The 20663-nt window shown below is 45.2% G+C and overlaps 2 protein-coding genes across 3 annotated transcripts in view; both read right to left on the bottom strand.

The window, feature by feature from the left end:
* Positions 1 to 9801, bottom strand: part of GNAI3 (G protein subunit alpha i3) — a 47992-nt gene extending 38191 nt beyond the window's left edge. Inside the window, 1 exon segment of the mRNA NM_001265973.1 lies at positions 9531 to 9801. Coding sequence (NP_001252902.1) covers positions 9531 to 9648 — 118 coding nt within the window. The 5' untranslated portion in view covers positions 9649 to 9801.
* Positions 9802 to 11111: 1310 nt separating this feature from the next.
* GPR61 (G protein-coupled receptor 61) lies at positions 11112 to 18506 on the bottom strand. 2 transcript variants are annotated; one of them, XM_028830637.2, is made up of 3 exons: positions 18425 to 18506; positions 13733 to 15856; positions 11112 to 13061 (listed from the first exon to the last, which is right to left on the bottom strand). In XM_028830637.2, exon 2 carries the CDS (start codon positions 15348 to 15350, stop codon positions 13995 to 13997), a length of 1356 nt encoding a protein of 451 aa, XP_028686470.1. In that variant the 5' UTR covers positions 15351 to 15856; positions 18425 to 18506; the 3' UTR covers positions 11112 to 13061; positions 13733 to 13994. The 2 variants fall into 2 exon arrangements, with proteins under 2 accessions (XP_028686470.1, XP_028686465.1); XM_028830632.2 differs by having other exon boundaries at positions 13733 to 15955.
* Positions 18507 to 20663: the final 2157 nt, after the last annotated feature.

The following is a 20663-nucleotide window of genomic DNA, read 5'->3' on the forward strand; positions in this document are numbered from 1 at the left end:
TATAAAACTCATGATACCCCATCAACCCTGCTATACCCCAACCATACATGACTGGATTGTGGTTGGCACATGACAAGGTTGGGCCAATCTGATACTCTTTCCCAGGAACTGGGAATGGGATCCTGGGAGCCTGCATCAGATAACATGAAGCACTTGAACTACCAGGTCGGGCAGTGTGTGAGCCACAGAAGATGTCAGAGTAAGCCAAAGTTGAAGACTCGGGGGAGGTCATTCTGCTCTAGGAGAAATAGGGGAGAGGGTGGGAGTTGGGTATCACAATCCACGTACATACAACCTACCTGTATTTCATTTCTTACCTATTCTTGAATGTCTAACACCTATGAAGTTGCCTACTGTGTCCTTTCAATATACCTCTTTTACTTGTGACTTGTATGAGTGGTGTTCCTATTCCTTATGGGCAAAAACACTTTAGCATTATATTAGGTCCTGCAACAGATACAAAGATGAGAAATATTTAGTCCTCCTGCCCTAAAAGACCATATTGTTAGGACCAGGTAAGTACATAAATAACCATATATAAGGCAGACTAAAAGTGGCATAGAAAGTACTATGAGGTTTCAAAAAGAGAGAGTCATGTCATATCCAATTCAGAACATCAAAAGTTTTACCAGTGGTGAGGCATGGTGACTCACATTTGTAATCCCAGCACTTTGGGAGGTCAAGGCGGGTAGATGACTTTAGGCCAGAAGTTTGACACCAGCCTGGCCAACATGATGAAACCCCATCTCTACTAAAACTACAAAAAACAGCTAGGCACAGTGGCGCACACCTGTAATCTCAGCTACTCAGAAGGGTCAGGCACGAGAATTGCTCGAACCTGGGAGACAGAGGTTGCAGTGATGCAAGATTGTGCCACTACATTCCAGTCTGGGCAACAGAGTGAGACTGTCTCAAAAGTTTCACGGAGGAAAGAGAACTAAATAGTAATCATAACAGACAGTAGTCTGAGATTTTTAAAATGTATTTACTAAGAAAAATAAAATATTAAAATCCTAGGTCAGTCTACCAAAAACCTTAAAGTCCAAAAATCTGGCATCTAGTAATGACTGAGTCATAGGACCTCACAACTGACTGATTGTAAGAGATGACAGTAAGAGAGGAGTTAAAAACAAGTGCTGTTTTCAGCCTAGACGATGTTGAGAATGGTGGTACTAAAACAGAAAAGTTCCCAACAGGTGGATTTGGGGGTGAAGAGTGAAGGCAAGTTCTGTACTGGATAAACTGACTTGAGGTAACTAGCAGGATGTAGTTCATTAATACGCTGGGGGAAGAGCAGAAAGAGAAGCCATCTCAAGTAGAGAGAACAGATTTTTCAAAAATTCCAAGTAAAAAATTGTCCTCTAATAAAGGAACCAAAAGACTCTTCACAATGTCTCAGTTTTTTCTTCCACGTTTTGAACATTCCATTTTTGCACAGCTACTGATTTTCCTGCCATCTGTCTCTCTATATTGTTTTTTCCTGGTTACAGATGAGAGACTTTTAAGAATGGAAGTTAGAGGCTGAGCACAGTGGCTCAGCCTATAATCTCAACACTTTGGGACGCTGAGGTGGGTGAATCACTTGAACCCAGAAGTTCAAGGCCAGCCTGGGCAAGATGGCAAAACCCTATCTCTACAAAAAATTAGCCAGGGGTGGTGGCATTAGCCTGTAGTCCAAGCTACTCAGGAGGCTGAGATGGGAGGATCGTTTGAGCCCGGGAGGCAGAGGTTGCAGTGAGATTGCGGAGGTTGCATTGAGATTGCACCACTGCACTCCAGCTTGGGTGACACAGCAAGACTCTGTCTAAAAAAAAAAAAAAAGAATGGAAGTTAGTGGAAGGACCTGATGAAACACACACACACACACACACACACACACACACACACACACACACTCCTTTCCCCAAGAGAAAGTATGCTGTAGAAGAAACCAGGGAAGGAAGAGAGACAGGATAGGAAAAAAGGAAATATCTGCAGAGGCCTAACAACTCTCTTTTCCTTCCCAAGAAGCTAGAGGGTGAAGAAGCTCAGCACCACGGGGTGGCATAGTGCTTCAGGTTTTACTAACCATCTCTAAAAGATCTCTAGGCCAGGAACTACTTTTAACAGAGACAACTGCCTAAAAACTAAGACTTTTTTGTAATAGTGCATATAAGTTTAATATGCTAAAAATTATTTTTTAAAGAAACATAGTAGCAGCACTTATTAGAACTGTACATGCCCTGTCAAATCTAGTATTAAGCACCCTACTCTATGGCCATCAGTGTACTACAGGAATAGCGTAGTCAGGGAAGATTACATTATTTTAATTCCTGAAAAGGGCCGTATTTTCAGACTGCAAAAGTGATTAGTGTTTCTACATGTGGCTTGTCAATTATCCCAGCACCATTTGTGGAATAGGGTGTCCTTTCCCCACTTCACATTTTTGTTTATTTGTCGAAGATCAGTTGACTGGAAGTTACTTGGCTTTATTTCTGGGTTCTCTATTCTGTACCATTCGTCTATATGCCAGTTTTTACACCAGTACCATGCTGTTTTGGTGATTATGGCCTTATAGTATAGTTTGAAATCGGGTAATGTAATGCCTCTAGGCTTGTTCTTTTGCTTAGTCTTGCTTTGGCTATGCAGGCTCTTGTTTGGTTCCACATGAATTTTAGGATTGTTTTTTCTAATTCTGTGAAGAATTATGGTGGTACTTTAGCGGGAATTGCACTGAATTTGTAGATTGCTTTTGGTACTATGGTCATTTTCACAATATTGAATCTACCCATCCATGAGCATGGGATGTGTTCCCATTTATTTGTGTCATCTATGATTTCTGTGAGCCGTGTTTTGTAGTTTTCCTTGTAGAGGTGTTTCACCTTCTTGGTCAAGTATATTCCTATGGTATTTTTGTTTGTTTTTTGTTTGTAGCTATTGTAAAAGGGATTGAGTTCGTGATTTCATTCTCAGTTTGGTTACTGTTGGTGTATAGGGCTAATGACTTAAATCTAAGACCCAAAACCATAAAAATTCTAGACGATAACATTGGAAAAACCCTTCTAGTCATTGGCTTAGGCAAAGACTTCATGACCAAGAACCCAAAAGCAAACGCAAAGACAAAAACAAAAATAAAAAAAGGGGTTTAACTAAACTAAAAAGCTTCTGAACAACAAAAGAAATCAGCAGAGTACAGACAACCCACAGAGTGGGACAAAATCTTCACTATCTATACATCTGACAAAGGACTAATATCCAGAATCTACAAGGAACTCAAATCAGCACGAAAAAAATAATCCCATCAAAAAGTGGGCTAAGGACATGAATAGACAATTCTCACAAGAAGATATACAAGGCCGGGTGCGGTGGCTCAAGCCTGTAATCCCAGCACTTTGGGAGGCCGAGACGGGCGGATCACAAGGTCAGGAGATCGAGACCATCCTGGCTAACATGGTGAAACCCCGTCTCTACTAAAAATACAAAAAAACTAGCCGGGCGAGGTGGCGGGCGCCTGTAGTCCCAGCTACTCAGGAGGCTGAGGCAGGAGAATGGCGTAAACCCGGGAGGCGGAGCTTGCAGTGAGCTGAGATCCGGCCACTGTACTCCAGCCTGGGCGACAGAGCGAGACTCCGTCTCAAAAAAAAAAAAAAAAAAAAAGAAGATATACAAATCGCCAACAAACTTATGAAAACATGCTCAACATCACTAATTATCAGGGAAATACAAATCAAAACCACAATGTGATACCAACTTACTCCTGCAATAATGGCCATAATAAATAAATAAATAAATAAAAATAGATGTTGGCGTGGATGTGATGAAAAGGGAACACTTTCACACTGTTGGTAGGAATGTAAACTAATACAACCACTATGGAAAACAGTGTGGAGGTTCCTTAAAGAACTAAAAGTATATCTACCATTTGATGCACGAATCTCACACCTGGGTATCTACCCTGAGGAAAGAAGCCATAATACAAAAAAGGTACCTGCACATGCATGTTTATAGCAGCACAATTCACAATGGCAAAATATGGAACCAGCCCAAATGCTCATCAATCAACGAGTAGATAAAGAAAATGTGATATACACACACACACACACACACACACACACACACACACACACCCCTCTACACCCATGGAACACTACTCAGCCATAAAAAGGAATGAAATAACAGCATCTGCAGCAACCTGGATGGAACTGGAGACCATTACTCTAAGTGAAGTAACTCAGGAATGGAAAACCAAATATATGTTCTCACTCATAAGTGGGCGCTGAGCTATGAGGACACAAAGGTATAAGAATGATACAATGGACTTTGGGGACTCGGAGAAAAGGGTGGGAGGGGAGTGAGGGATAAAGGACTATACATTGGGTACAGTGTACACTGCTCAGGTGATGGGTGCACCAAAATCTCAGAAATCACTGCCAAACTTATTCATGTAACCAAAGACAACCTGTTCCCCAAAAACTTATTGAAATGTTAAAAAAAGAAAAAAAAAGGCCGGGCGCGGTGGCTCAAGCCTGTAATCCTAGCACTTTGGGAGGCCGAGACGGGCGGATCACGAGGTCAGGAGATCGAGACCATCCTGGCTAACACGGTGAAACCCCGTCTCTACTAAAAATACAAAAAATTAGCCGGGCGAGGTGACAGGCGCCTGTAGTCCCAGCTACACGGGAGGCTGAGGCAGGAGAATGGCGTAAACCCGGGAGGCGGAGCTTGCAGTGAGCTGAGATCCGACCACTGCACTCCAGCCCAGGCGACAGAGCGAGACTCCGTCTCAACAAAAAAAAAAAAAAAAAAAAGAAAAAAAGAAAAAAAAAAGTGACTAATGCATTTAAATAAAAGACACAAAGAATGACAAGTGCTTATAAAACACAAAGCTTTTCTTTCCCGAGACACAAGATGCATCCTCACATGAAATGTAACTGGCTATGAACCTTATCCCAAGTAAATGGAAACATAATAAAGGGTATAATCCTATAGGAGGATATAATGTAATGGCATGTTTACCAAAGGGCAGTCTTATTCTCAATAATAAGCATATTCAGCCAATAATATGCAGCGATTTAAATATAAATAACTAACTGTATAATAAACAGTTCAAGTAAATAAGATGATTCCAGTTCTCTGCATGCAACTGGCTTTTTGCCATACTACCACCAGCAAATCCCAAATAACAAAGTATTTTTTTAAGTTTTCTCAGAACCTGCTAAAGGAAACTATCAAGAAATGGAAATTCAGAGAACAGATCATTCAACAACTTACAAAACTAAATATCTTCATTAGTATAGTGACGAGTAAAAAAAGAAAAGGACTAACATTTAATTCCTTTCACCACAAAAGGATATTAAAATTATTTGAAGATCTTTGAAAACAGTATATTAATACGGAAAATAACAAAATAGCTGTCTGAAAAACCTCTGAAAAAAGTAGCTAAAATGGTAAGTCTCACAATCATCATTGACAGAAGTGACCACTTACTATTTTTTATTTGCTAGGCACTAATGTGAAGCATTTTACATGCATTATCTCATTTCATATTATGAAACATCATCTCTGCTTTACATATGTAAAAATTATGATTCTTATAGTTAAGTTACTTGCTCTGGGTCTCAGAGCTAATAAATGGAGGTGGAACTTAAATTCAGTTTTGTGTGAATCCAAAAGCACTGCTCTTATCCATTATACCAGTGCTTCCCAACCTTTGTCACATGATGGCACATATTAAAATATTTGTAAGGCTCACTGGGGTGCACTGAAAGAGCTTAGTGAAAAAAAATTTTCTTGCTTGTCCTGGGTCAAAACAAAACAAAACCCACACACACAAAATTTCTTTTTATTATGAAATTATGGCATAAAAAATACAAAGCATTACAGATGATATTAAATGTAAAATTGGTATAAATTTAGTATTTATACCAAATACAATGTTTTCAAATTACCAAATTCATGGTAGGGTAGGCCCAGTGGCTCACACTGGTAATCCCAACACTTTGGGAGGCTGAGATGGGAGAATCATATGAGGCCAAGCATTTGAGATCAGCCTGGGCAACATAATGAGACCCCCATCTCTACCTTTTTAAATAGTAAATAACCAAATTACCAAATTCAGGAATTTTAAAGAGGAAATCAAACCAAAGACGTTCAAATGTAATTTCAACTGCTATAAAAGTTTGAACTTCTAAAAATGATTTAAAATTTCAATGCTATAAAAAATTTGTAAACAGCACACCTATATGCCATCCTAAGCACTGGAACATTGGTTGGGAAGCTTTGCATAGTATTTTTTCAACAGAATGTCATAATTAAACACTAATTTGATATACCTACCAAGATCTTTCCAAGAACACTTTTTTTTTTTTTTTAAAGACAAACAGTCTCACTTTGTCAGGCTAGAGTACAGTGGTGCCATCTCTGCTCACTGCAACTTCTGCCTCCCAGGTTCAAGCGATTCTCCTGCCTCAGCCTCCCAAGTAGCTGGGACTACAGATGCACACCACCATGCCCGGCTAATTTTTGTACTTTTAGTAGAGATGGTGTTTCGCCATGTTGGCCAGGTTGGTCTCGAACTCCTAACCTCAGGTGATTCTACCAGCCTCAGCCTCCCAAAGTGATGGGATTACAGGAATGAGTTACCATGCCCAGCCCTTCTCAAGAACATCTAAAGGAAATTCAAACCAAAGGTTATCAAAGGAAGAATTACAATACTGAAGTGTCTGTTAATAATCTGGCCCACACTAGCTTCTTAATTTGGTACAATTTCCATAATACCTACAATCTGTAACATTCGTTTTGACTTAATAAGAATAGCTAATCTTCATGAAGCTAGTACTATGTGCCAAGCTGTGTTCTGCTTTACATCATTATCATATTTAATCCTCACAGCAATCCTAGAAGTAGCTCTATTTTCTCCATTTTAAAGATAAGAAAACTGAGGCCAAGAGAAATTAACTTTCCCAAGGCTATAACTAGCAAATGGGAATTAGGATTTGAAGCAGTCTGACTTCAGGACCCATGCTATTAATCACCATGTTAAACTATACCCCCATAAGAAAATATATCATGTGCCAGGAGACACAAGGGTAAGTAGATAGATCTCAACTTAAACTAAGTTCCATAGTGATAAAGTAAAAACGACTTGCATCTACAGCAAAGGAGATATTATTCAGGAAAAAGAAAACTGTATACTGTTTTGGGTACATTTTGCTTACAGAAATAGCATAGAAGATAATTTTAATTTTCTATGTGTGTTATGATATGGTTCAAGCAAGAACATATGTTTCTGCAAACTATTTGAATTTCTGGATTTAACTTGCTCAAGAATATTAAAAAAAAATCTTACTTAAAAAAGAATGAAGATAAAAATTGAAAGCAAATATGTTTAGTACTTTGATTTTTACTCACTGCTTACTCAGTTCCCTAAGTCATCAAGTGTCTAATTCTGCTTTTAATTAAATGCACTATTTGTAAAATCCTGAATAAAAATTCTTCTAGACATATGGACAAGTTCCGCCTGTCCAAATTGTGCCTGCCTAATCCTGCCTTTTGGAAGAAAGTCTCAAAAGTTTCCAACTACCTTACAATAAGCTGATGTCCTGAGGGTATCTCTGTTGGTCAGTGTAAATCAAATCACTCATAGAAGATGAGAATACATCTTTAATTTCATAACCAATAAATCAATAAAGAAAATGTTGGCCAGGCGCGGTGGCTCACGCCTGTAATCCTAGCACTTTGGGAGGCTGAGGCAGGCGGATCACGAGGTCAGGAGATCGAGGCCATCCTGGCTAACACGGTGAAACCCCGTCTCTACTAAAAACACAAAAAATTAGCCGGGCGTGGTGGCAAGTGCCTGTAGTCCCAGCTACTCAGGAAGCTGAGGCAGGAGAACGGCGTGAACCCGGGAGGCAGAGCTGTCTCAAAAAAAAAAAAAAAAAAAGTGAATGCCCTAAATATTATAGTTTATATCAAATTTCTCAAAGGCCCCAAGGACCAATGTTCAACATTTGCTGGCTCAGGCTGGTTAACAGTAAATATTTAAGGAGCACCTACTATGTACCAGGGACCATGCTTATCTACTTGTTATACAGACAGTGGCAGTCTAAAACAATTTGAACTCGCATCTTCTGAAAGTTCAAGTATACAAACCGGAAGCTTAAGCTCCAATACATAACTTTCCCTTTATAGTATATCCAAAAAAGCTATTACCAGAGCTTCTGCAATCTACAACCAACCAAATACGTTAAGAAGAGACTACCGGGGCACTTAGCATGTCCTAGAGTACAAAATTAGTCTTGGGTTACAATGGTACATTCTGTTCTCTGGAGCTTTATACCACGAAAATTTAGCACTTCCCCTAAAGTGACTCCTTTTCCTCAAAAATCAATTGTTTTAAAAAGTAAATTTCTATTGCTTACAGAAACCCCTACTCCTACTTATTCATCTCTAATGGAAATACTACCCTAGAAAATACTAATAATGAAATGTGGCTTGATTTATTAGTAAGCTAATGCCAGGATTCTTTGTATGATTTACTGAGCCTCTCAAAAATTTTAAAACTCATGTTGAGTAAAACACATCCGACTGCACAAAAAAAGCCACTTAAAACGACTATCAGATAATATAAACAGTAATTCCTGAAACCAATGGTTTTGCTTTGAAGAGGCCAAAATGGATACAACAGCCACCAGAAGTCTACCACAGTCTTTACAGTAAATATGTCCAACTCTGTAACTTATCCTAAGGTAACTATTCCAACTGCACATCATCTATAGCAACTGTTCAGCACTCTCCAATGTGTAATCTCTTGTTCACTATATCTTCTGCTACAAACCTCAAACAAATCATTCTTTAAATTTCTTTAGCTCACACCATTTCCGATCCTTTTATAAAAACAGAAGGCGTTATAAAACCTTGAAAATAAAAATGATAGAAAGCGGTGGAAAGGTAGAGATGGCCTCTGCACCCAAACTCTTTTCCTTTATACTTGATAATTTGTCATTTATCTCGTCTACCTACCTTCATGTTCCTGGATAATCCAGGGTTCCTCCAACAGTTCAAAAGGCTCTCTCATTAACAAATGTCAACGTCCTTATGTGACCATTCTGTTCCAGTCTCTATACCATCCATTCAAGCCTCCTAGCTTTATCCTGCCAAAGAACCACGACGCTCCAATCTCACAAACCATTACCAACACGCTCCAACCCAATGTAAAACCTTCCCGAGTATCAACTCTTCCTTTATGAGCTTTTCCCATATTCCTACTCCCTCAATATCCTACCTGCCCATACTCCCAAGTCTCTCTGCTAAACGCAATTCCAGTCCGGAGTCACACCCTCTATAGCCTAATTCCCGCAACCCCAAAACCCCACCCCCCTCATCACGCCCTCTGGGGCCTCAGCTATGAACCCCAACACCCCGCCCCACACCCGGCACGCCCTCCAGATCCCTTTAGAGTCCTTTTCGTCGGCCCGACTAGACCCCGTTCAGGCCTTCCAAGCGCCTAGGCTCTCCCGACCACCACTCAGTCCCCGCCTCCAGCCCCTCACCGAGTAGCAGCAGCTTCACTTCTTTGGCCGCTTTTTCCCCGTCCTCCCGTAAGTTGCGGTCGATCATCTTGCTTCGCTCCACTGCCGCCTTGTCTTCGGCGCTCAACGTGCAGCCCATGGCGGCGGCGGAAGAGGGGACACCTGCCCGGGCTCACTCACACACCGCGGGAACTGCGGCTCGGCAGGTTAAGGTAGCGTCTACTGCTGGGCGGCGGCCCTCTCCGTCAGCTCCCTTAGCGCCCTGAAGAACCGGATATCCGGCGTTTACGACACTTCCGGCGACGCCCCGCAGCCTTCACTGTTTAAACCACTCTCCTCGGGGAGAGGAGTTGAGACCGAAAGCGGAAGTCACGGGGACCTGGCGGCTAGGTTGGGCGGCGGATCTATAGTTTCGAGGTTCTGTTAAGTTCACTGCCCGCCGTCCAACTTGAAGCCTCATTTACCTTTCGGCTACCTGATTTGGATAAATGGAGAAAAACCGGGGCCTCCAACAAATAATGCCCTCCCGCGTTCAAAATGCCAGTTTTGGGGCGGAGATGTCTAAATTAAAGCCTACATCCCGCGCGGGAATTTCTGCTGATAATTTCTCTGCTGTTAGAAAACTCCTTTGATCTCTTGCTCTGGAGACTCGGGGCCCCTACCCAAGTTTGGGACACTGCCTCTGTTGGGGTTGTATCGGATCAATGGAATGGGAACAAGCTGCCCGGCCTGGGCGCCGTTCACGTCTCACATCTGAGACCGTAACACCGACTGTGTTCAGGACCTTAGCAATATCTTTTTGCCCTCTCTGGCCCACTGACTCCTCTCAAAATGTCCCCTGGTCCTTATACCTTTCACGTTTTTTTGTGGGCTTGAGATTTGCTTAACTCCTATGTTGGCAAAAGGCCACATGAAATCACTAGCAGATACTCGATGACCTTAAAGTTAAGCCTGTAGTTCCTCCATAAAATTTCCATGCTGCCCTTCTCTCCAGTATAATTCATATCTTCCTACCTTAGGGTCTTAGAACTAAAACCAAGATAAGTCAACTTCAGTTCCACACCCTGAAACAAACCAATGCATCCTGTGAATCTCCTATTAAAATTTCCTGTTGCGATTACATACAAAAGGAGAAATTCTAGTAAAATTTGCCTCTCAGCCCTATTCTCACCTGAAACTTAAGTCCACTGTGAAAGCCCCAGGCCGATAGCATCTTTCACTAATAACCCTGGATACTGCGTGAAGGTAGTCGTAAATGAACTTTTCAGGCAAATAAGCCCATAATTACTATACATTCTAGGGAAGGGAACTCAGTCCCTAAAACCTTTCCCTGTGATTGTAAATTACTTTCTTTCTCTAATAGAATCTGAACTTGAGAATGTAAGGTCCCAACAGAGAGGGCTATATAGTGATGATTCATTAATTAGAAGGATTTAATTAGAGGATTAGAGCCACTTTAAAAAGCCTCGTCCACCATAACTCTTAGCAATGCCAATTCTTCAAGGTTTGAATAGTCCCCCAGTCATTCCCAAATGACTGTTAGAATGAAAGGGACCGCTTTTCCATTATCAATACTTTTGGGGAAAAAGGGCAAGAGGAAAGGGAAGTAAAACCAATATTTATTGAGTACCTATTTGCCAGATATGGCTAGGTGCTTCCACATCCCATCTCTTAATCCTCACAACAACCCTGTGAGGTAGGTAATAAAGATCCCCATTTTTACAGGTGAGGAAGTAGGCTCAGAGAAATTAAGCAGCTTTCCCAACTTCACACAGTGAGTAAGTAGATCTCTCTGACCCCAGAGTTACCTTTTTCTATCATGCCCCTCTACGATATTGCCTGGGGACACCTGACAACAGAAAGTCTAAGGTTTTCATCTAGGATTGGGAGTTACCCCAACACCAGCAGGATGCAGGAAAAAGTAACTGACCGGATGGTTGCCTCAATCTGTTGATTCTTCAGTGAGTTAGCTCAGATTTTGTCCAGGAACAGCTTTCAGAGCCAAAGATTACGTATTGAACTTTACCAAGGCATCCTGGTGACTAGAAAACTCCTGGAAGGTGGTCATAGCAGAAATTGTTGGGAAAGTTCTCAGCATAATAAAAGAGAAATTTTTATTTCCTTCATGATCCACTCCTACAGGGAAAAATAAATGGCAAATGAACCCATGTATGTCAAACTCTGTAATAAACACCAGTGAGATCACAGTGTCAGGAAATTTCAGCCTGAATTAAAGATACCCTTAGTCTTAAAACTTTCTTCTTTGATGTATGTGAAGGAAGGGTTGGAGGGCAAAGTCAAAGGAAAAGGCAAAATAAATTAACAAAATGGCTGCCAGGCAATGTTTAATGCCCTCCCCTTCCCCCTCCCACCACATACACTCGCGTTTCCTCCTTCCATTGGACTCACACTGCCACCTGCTGGCAATGCTTTGTATCTAATAGCTGATTAGTGGTGTTGGAAAGAAGTTTTTTTCCCTGTCTAGGAATGATTGATTCCTCAGTATGCATTTATTTTAATAGGGAGGAGAGGTGAACATGTTTTTCAATCACAAACGACTCTCCTCCCTATATATACTATGTTTTTAGGTGACTTCCTCAATGTAATAGGCACTAGACTGGTATAATAATCTAGTGGTAGGAAGACAAACCTAGAAATTTTCCTACAACAAAGGGGGAAAGCTGTTTGCCCAGTTTCATTTAATTTTTTTTTTCTTCATTAGAGAGTTTCATTTACAACCCCTATGCTTTCTACAATCTGCAGGAAGCTTCCAGGTATGCATCTTGCTGCCATGGGCTGAACTCTCAGAAGTTAGAACCATGGACATATTCTCCAGTATATTTCTCAAGCACATTCTGTAGTGCTTTATCAGATCAAAGTGCTTTGTGAAAATACAAGGTATCTCATCAAATTAGACTATGAACTCCTTAAAAGCAGTGACCACACACCCTGTGTGGGTCCCAGGGACTAGTGGGTGTTCAACTATTATGCACTGAATTGAACTAAAGGAGTCAATGTTGATATCAGTATAACCTTTTATAAAAATTATTTATTAACTGTTTAAAGGGGAGACTATCCCACTCCCACCAGCCCATTTCCCCCTTTGATGCTCAGTGAGCCAGGAATTTGTTCAAATGCAGACCACACCACCCTCTGGCCCTGCCTTGACCTTTTAGTGTTACCTGCTTCAATTGAGGGAAGTAGGATGGACAGGTGGTCCCAGATGGGTGTCCTGTCCAGTTTGCAATTATTCCCTCTTTGCTGAAAATACCACCACCAATACCAACCAACACAGTTCCTACAGTCTCAATCAATGAACAGCCAAGACCAACTCCTGTGCCCTCTCTCCAACCCAGTGCTGCAGATAGGAGAGAGATTTAAGTCTTTGTCACTGAAGCTAATTTTGAGAGCGATGAATGGGAGTAGGAAGGCATTTAATGGATCATGGAAACCCCACCCTTCCCATGCCCAACCTTAAGTCTCTTGTACCCGATTGTCCACGGGACTGGAGGTGGGTCGCTGCCATGAGGAGAGAGATCAGGGAAGCCAGTCCTGGAAAGAAAAGATTCGCAGTATTATTGGTCAGGCTGATTACTTGGCCTCTCTGTATCCAGCTACTTTACCAATTCAAATGCTAACCTCCACCCTCGCCCATCTGACCCCCAGGCATTCTAGTTCTTCCTCCTAAAAGAGAGGAAAGCCATCCTGCCTTCTTTTTGTCTCTGCTGAGATCAGGCTCTACCCTTGATGTCCTGTGTGCAGGAGAGAGACAGAAAAATAGAACAGAAAGGCTTATCCTGAAGAATGGGAGAAAGAGAGCTGCAGTCAGCTTTCCTATCTTCTACTCCATGTACCCTAATTTCTATTTTGCCTTGTTTCTGGCCAAACTCAGTAAAGGAATACACCCTACTGGTCCTCTCGTTTTAAAGAAATCTCAGGTATAAAACCAGAAAAACGATCTATTAACTCAAGTGGAAACGCTTGGCTATAATTTAGTTCTTTTTAAACCTAGCAAGGAAATGAGAAAACATGGGTCATTTTCTTACCTTGCTTGGGTGCAATTACTGCCCTGGACAATTACACTGAAAAATAAAATATCCTAAATGGCCCCTAGAATAACTCCAAACCTGGCCTGCTGCCCTGTATCCTCCAACTCCTACCCTTAGAGAATTCCCTGCTTCTGGAAGCATGGACATTTCACTGGTTGAGAGGCTTCACCTCACCTTTGTGACCCTTTTCTCTCGTCACCGTCTCACCATACCCAGGTTCCCTCCCCCAGCAGTCAAAGATTACAGCCAAGTCCAAGGCTTTTGCACACGTTCGTCCTGTTGACTCTGTTCCTGACCCAGGAAACACTAAGCAAAAGCTGTGTGCAGAGACCCCAGCCTCAGCCCTAGCCAGCTGGGAAAAGGTGATCCCACAAGGTGGTCCTTGTGATCATAACTGGCCCCTAGCCCCATATCCCTCCGAGTGTCCAGCGGCCCATCATGACTCCAGCCGGGGTGAGGGGGCAGGACGGAGGTAGCTGTCTGACATGATGATGTCGCTGGTGAGTTGCTGCTCCAGGAACTCAGAGGTCTCCTCAGCTATCTGGCCTGGGATTCGAAAGTCAACAGCAGGAGGCTCCTGCTTGGGGCTGGGTAAGGGTCGGGAAACCCAGGACTCAGAGGCACAGCCAGTCCCCTGAAGGAACTGCAGGAAATTCTCCTCAATGGAGCCCTCCCGGCTAGGTAGCCTCAGCTCCTCCTCTGGAGCTGGCTTGAAGAAGCAGACAAACTGCTTGCTGAGCTCCCCCCGGATCTGCCGGTTGAGACATCCATAGAAGAAAGGGTTGGAAGTGAAGCAAAAGTAGCCGATCCAGGTCACCACACTCTCCACCTGCCCAGTTGAAATGGGCTGAGCACTCAGGGCAACGTAGAGGTGGAAAGAGAAGTAGGGCAACCAACAGAGCAGGAACTGTCCCCCCACAGCCAGGAGAACCACTGCTGCTTTCCCTCCCCCAAACGTCCGGTGTGGGGTGGTCTGGGGGGCCCCCGAGCTGGTGACCATCGTGGAGCGGCTGCTGAGAGATTCAGAGCGTTGCCGGGGTGTCTCCATCCACGTGGGCAGCGGCCCGTGCTGCATGGCAGCCACGCGGGCCACTCGGAACATGCTGCAGTAGACCACAAGGATAAGGAGCAGGGGCAGCAGGAAGTAAAGGACAGCAAAGACCACCACAAAAAGCTGGCAGTAGGCACTGTGGCTCCATTGGAGTGAACAGCCTGGGGGGACACTGGGAGCTCCTTCCTCCCAGGTGACCCTTCCCAACACTGGCACAGAAGCCATAGCCAAGGCCTTCACCCACACACCCACCAGCACAGAGGCTACCAGCCCCAGCGTCATGCGCACCTCGTAGCGCATGGGGTGGACCACGTAATAGTAGCGCTCCACATTGATGGCCGACACTGAGAGGATGGCCAGGCTGACAAAGCACACGCTCAGGAACAAGTAGAGGCGGCAGGCCACCTCCCCAAAGAGGGCGTGGTCAAAGAGGGCGGAGCTGGAGAGCATGGCCAGGGGCATGAGGGTCAGGGCAGCCAGCAGGTCCACCAGGCAGAGGTGGAAGACAAAGACAAATTTTCGGAGGGCAGGCGTCTTGGCAATCACGGCCATCACAGCGGCATTGCCAGCCACAGCAGTCAAGTCCAGCAGGAGCATGAAGAAGAGGGCCACAGATTCCGAAGCGACATCCCGCAGCCCCACCTCCGGGACCCCACTGGCAGTAGAGGGACCTGGGGTTTGAGGGACCCTCCCCAAAGTTGAAGAGTTCCCTGATGACTGGGGGATGGGTGAGGACTCCATGGGGCCGAAAGAGGACACCCAGGGTACCTCCTGTCACAGGCCCATCCCCCATCCTAGTCCAGTGACCCTGGGATGGCGAGCCCAGGCCCAGGCTTCCCGGTTTTGTAGGGGGCGCCTCCCACTGGAGCCTCTTGGGCAGGTTTGTCTGCGTACAGAGCGCCAGGCCAGGCAGCTGAAGGATTAGAAGCTCATATCCCCTTTCCGGCCAGAGGTAGCTCCAGGATCTGCCTTGGTGACTGCTAAGAAGCAGGAGACGTGAGAGGTACAGGAGCCTGACCCACTCAACACTTCGCCTTCGGAATGGCCTTCACCTCTTCCTTTTCCATTTCCTTTCTGCCATTCTCATTCTCCATACCCTTCTACCCTTTCCAGAACTGTTAGCCGGGGATTCTAAATCCTCTGTCTCTCCTTCCCAGGGTCCTGCTGATTTCTGGGATGGTGCCTCAGTTTTAGGGTTCCTTATGTAAATTTCCTGATTTCTTGTCTCCTCAGAATGGCAGGAGCTGCTGGGGAGTAGAAGGAGCACAAAATTTAGTTTCTAGTCCCAGTTCTGGGCATTACTAACTCTGTGAATCTTCTGAAGTTCAGTTTCCTCATAAATCCATCTGTAAAATGAAAGGAAGAAGACTTGCTTCACAACTGTGTTTCTGGATCCTGCGTGATTTTTTAATAATAATATTAATGACAAGCAGTAGCATTAATACGGCATTTTCCACATGCCAGGCCCTGTTCTCAGCACTCTACCTATATTAACTCATTTTATTCCTCACACAACCCTATGAGGTAGATATTATTTTTATCTCCATTTTGCAAGGGGTGAAACTGAGGTCTAGAGAGGTTAAGTAACTTACCCAAGGTCACACAGCTAGTAAGCAGCAAGGGCTGGGCACCTACCTGGGCAGTCTGGCCCCAGGGCCAGTACTCTTGCTCACTGTGCCATGCCATATGTGAAGGTGCCCTCCATGCCGGCTGGACTATAATAGGCATCCAGTAAATAGTTGTTGAATTTCAGCTGTCTCTAAAAATGTCTCTTGCTGCTCTGGGGCTATCACCTGAGAAGGGGAGCTGTGCTTTAGGCTCTTTTGACATCACTACTCCCAGCACAAAGAGCTGCCACTTTGGGAATGTTGAGAAGGAGCAGTGAAAATAAAATGTCCCGGCTGGAAGGAAACTGGGAAGCCAGTTCATCCAGCCTCCACTGCTCCCAAAGCCAGAAGTCGCTTTCAAGCTGCCCTCCTCCACCCACTCATGAACTCTTCAAGGCCACTGTGTCCCTCTTGTGGGAAAGGAGCTGCTGCCAACTTCTGGCTCCGCAGATTCCCAAATCTCTGGTCTCTAGAGCTGACCCTTGGAGGATCCCTGACCAAGAACCCCCTTAGTTCTAGACTATTACTGCAGTCACGGAACAAAAAGTAGGGAGGAGGCACTGAGGTTGCTCAGTTTAAAAACCCATCATTTCTATGGCTGCAATAAAGAGGACCACATGGCAAGATGGGCCTCACCCTCCTCCACAGTTACAGCCTTACAGTCACCTTTGGTTTTTGGTGTTTCCACAAACCTTACACCGATCCAACTTCTAACATGCTATGCCTGCAATAGATGCTGGATACAATTTTGTGAATTGAATCAAACTCAAATTGATAGTTGAATCCCTGCCCCCTAGGACAAACTCCAAGAACACTCAGTCAGCCAGCTGTGTGCCAGCCAAGGGACTCTCTTGTGGAAAGGGTAGCCGGGGTTCCTGGACTTGAGGAAGCCCTAACTTTGGGCAACTGCCTAGAGACGTGCCTCTCTCTAGGGATACAGAAAGCTCATTTCACAGTTAACATGCCCACAGAGATTTAGGGTCTGCAGAGAAGATGAAGAGTGGGCAAAAAGTGAGATATCAGCTTCTCATAAGAGTCTACCAGGAAAAATGCCTGAAAGAAATGCTAGGAGAAGCATCCTTCCTCCTTACTCTCCATGCTGCAATTTACCTATCCCTTCTGCCTATGAGGGAAGCCCAGACGACGTGGTTCAGAGTCCCTCCCTGGTGGCTGAAGGAGGAGAGACCCACCATGTCTGGATGGACATCAAGAGTCCCAGACGGAGGGAAGCAGATGTGGTTTCCACGTGGAGCTGGAGGGATGCCATGCAGCCATGATGGAGCCCTGAGCACGAAGGCATTGGACATTGCTCTTTTTCATAGCCCCCTCAAGCTTGCCAGTGTCTCCACAATGACTCCTAAATGCCAGGACTCCAGTTTTTCTCTTAACAGACAGATCAGTGTATCTGGCTACTTGGCACTCCCTCACTAATGGACGGGGGCTATGGAGGGGAGGGCTGTGGTGTAGCAGTTTCATAGGTGAAACCAGGGTTCCTTACTCTTCTCCCAGGTCATATCATTATGCCTACTCCCCCAACAGATGCTTTCCTTCCCCCACTACTTCCTTCCAACAACACCCCTCTTACCTCCAGGACCTTCAGTATCTAGAAGGCTGTGCCACTAGGGCCTGAGATCTGGGCCTCTAGCAGGGGCATGGTCAAGTTACAGGATGCAAGATGTGCATAAGTGCCCAGCCCAAGGCCACAGAGGTATTGGGATTCACATGCACCTGTTTTCCAGATCCAGAGCTTCCATCCCAAAGACCTGAGCCTAGCCTTCCTTCCGACAAGAGCATGCCCCTCCTAAGCTAGGGAAGATTTCCGGGGAGCTACAAAACCTCTCCTCAGCAGAGTTGCCCACGCCCAGGACACAGTTGCCCATCAGCCTGGATGCTGAAGGGCCCATTCCTAGAATGTGGGAGACCCATCTCCATGACATGGAGCAAGACAGACCGGGAATGCTGTTTGTCTGCAGGATGTGGGTACTCCTGCCGGCAGGAGATGATCAACCCCCCAGCTCTGGGCTTCAGAGATGCCCACACCCCAATACCGCCTTTGGGATACCTGAGAGCCCATCTCCTGATCAAACTGCTCACCAGAAGGTAGGCAGGGCTGGTCCTTGGAAAGCCACCCTTCTATGGGGATACCTTGGCACTCACCACCAGGCCCTGGGTCTGGCCCCCATTCCTGGCCTAGTCGGCAACTCCTACCTTTGCTGAGCAGTCCCGGCTCCCATGTGATAGCTCCTCTCAGCTGATGCTTCTCCAAAGCTGCTGAAGCCTGAAGCACTGCAGTGAGCGGTGAGAGGCAGCCGGCAAAGCAGAGTGCTCCGAGAGCCTCTGGGTCCTAATGGCCTCCTGCTTCTCACCCAGCCCCTCAGAGTCACTTCTGGAGCAAAAAGATGGGCACCAATGTCCCAGGCAAGGTGCCGGGCAGTGAGCTCAACTCCTCTCACTTCTCCAGGCTGCTGGATTGCATCTCAAAAGTTTCGTGGGACCAGGTAATGATAGGTAGAGGAGACCTTCCTGACCAGCCTGATGAAGTAAAAAAAAAAGTACATGGAGTCAGAAAATCCAGGTTTAAGGCCTGGCTATGGCACTTACTAGCTGTGTGACCTTGGGCAAGTTACATTTTGGCCTTGATTTCTTAGTGGTTCAAAAAGAAGATAGGAGAGATGCATGGTTCTGTGTGACATCAGAACCAAGGTACTGATGCATCAGGTCAGCGCAGACCCAGGGCCCCAAGGCTTAGGCCAGGGAGGGGACTGAGGCTCCAAGGGATGGTCCAAAGTTTGGTTCCTTTGGAAGCTGCCTAATGCATATGGGGGACAGGTTTAGGAGCAGCACTCAGGTTTGAAGGGCAGCTGAAGGCTTTGTCTTAAACCTGTCCTTGCCACCAAAAAGCAAATTGTTATTATTTGCTTAGACTGTATGTTTATTGGGAGTGGGGCTGTGAGGGCTGACGGAGATTGGCAGGGAGGGGGCGGGAGGATCTAACCTCCCCCCGAGCCACCATGGGAACCACACAACACTGCTTCCTGAAGGAGACAGAGTGGGAGCCAGGGACTCAGGAGTGCTCACACTGATCTGGATTTGTAGGACTGGAGAGAGCTCGGGAGCATCAGCCACTGAGCATCGCCCATCTGTGGCATGATGGGCCTTTAGAGACGCAATGAAGGGGCATGGCTTCCCTCTAGCTATGAAGAAAATGATCATTTCCCCGGGTACATGACTGATACCCAAGGATAGAGTCCTAACATTGTAAAGCTGTAAGACGTCCTACAGGCCAAGGTATCCATGTTTCTGAGACCCAGAGAGATAAAGAGATTGCTGAAGGCCACATAGCTCCACGTGGCAGAGCCATGAGCCTAAACAGGGAATTCAGGCATGATACCCTACTCCAGAGCCTTCTTCCCTCAGACTTGCCTATCTAGGGACTCCTTCTGCCTCTAAGAAGGAAAAAGGGAATTCTGGAATTGTTTACCAGGCCCAACCCAAAGAGCCATAAGAACAATGAGTTACCCAAGGACCTCACTGGGATAAGTTGGCTGCCCCAGGTCAACAACAAAGAGGCCACTGACCAACCAAGAGCCGATGCAGCAAGTGCCGCTGTCACCAGCCACCACTTTTTGAGCTCTTATAAGTGCCAGGCCCTTTACATACAGTTTGTTCAATTCTCACACCAATCTATGAGGCAGCCATGACTTGCCCTATTTTATAAGTGAGGAACCAGGTGCCAGAGGAGAAGTGACTTTCCCCAGATCACACGGCTAATAAGTGCCAGAGCTGATATTTGAACCCAGATCTGTTTGAAGTCCAAGTATTTCCTCCTCCTTCTCCCTTGGCTCCATGCCCTCTTCAGTGGCCTGACACAAGACTGTAGACTACAGCCCTAAAAGCTATCTTCATAGAAGTAGTCACTGCCTTCCAGAAAGCCTAAAACAGACCTCAAAACTAGGTATACCTGAGTACAAGAAATTCAAATGGAAATACCAAATTGAAAACCTGTAGACAGCAAAGTGATTTTTATGAAGCCCTGTGCTGTTGTGTTGGCAAGATTAATTTGGCATCAAGCAGATTGTCTGGGATTAGGTAAAGCCTGTCCCTGCTCAGCACCCACATTCTTCCTGCAGGGCCCCAGCCCAGACTGGCACGGCCCCTTCCAAGGGGTTCAATAAGAACCAGAGCAGACCTGGACCCATTGGAACAGGATTTTAGAAAGAGCGCTAGACTGGAGTCAGATAAATCTTCGTTCCAGTTTGGCGCCATTCTATTGGTTGGTGGTAAGACCTTGGCCTGTGAGTTGGCTGTCTGTGGAAATGGGCAAAATTCTTCACTTCCAAACTTATCTAATAGTGATAGGGAGCCTGCAAAACAAACATAGCCTGCCTCTCCGGCTTCAGGGAGCTAGTACAGGTAATCACAGCTCGTGTTGTGGACAGCAGGCAAG

This window comes from Macaca mulatta, chromosome 1 (genome assembly GCF_049350105.2).
Source record: "Macaca mulatta isolate MMU2019108-1 chromosome 1, T2T-MMU8v2.0, whole genome shotgun sequence".
NCBI lineage: Eukaryota > Metazoa > Chordata > Mammalia > Primates > Cercopithecidae > Macaca > Macaca mulatta.

Excerpts from the sequence above, each read along its gene's own strand:
- GPR61 (XM_028830637.2), bottom strand. The coding sequence starts at position 15,350 with ATGGAGTCCTCACCCATCCCCCAGTCATCAGGGAACTCTTCAACTTTG.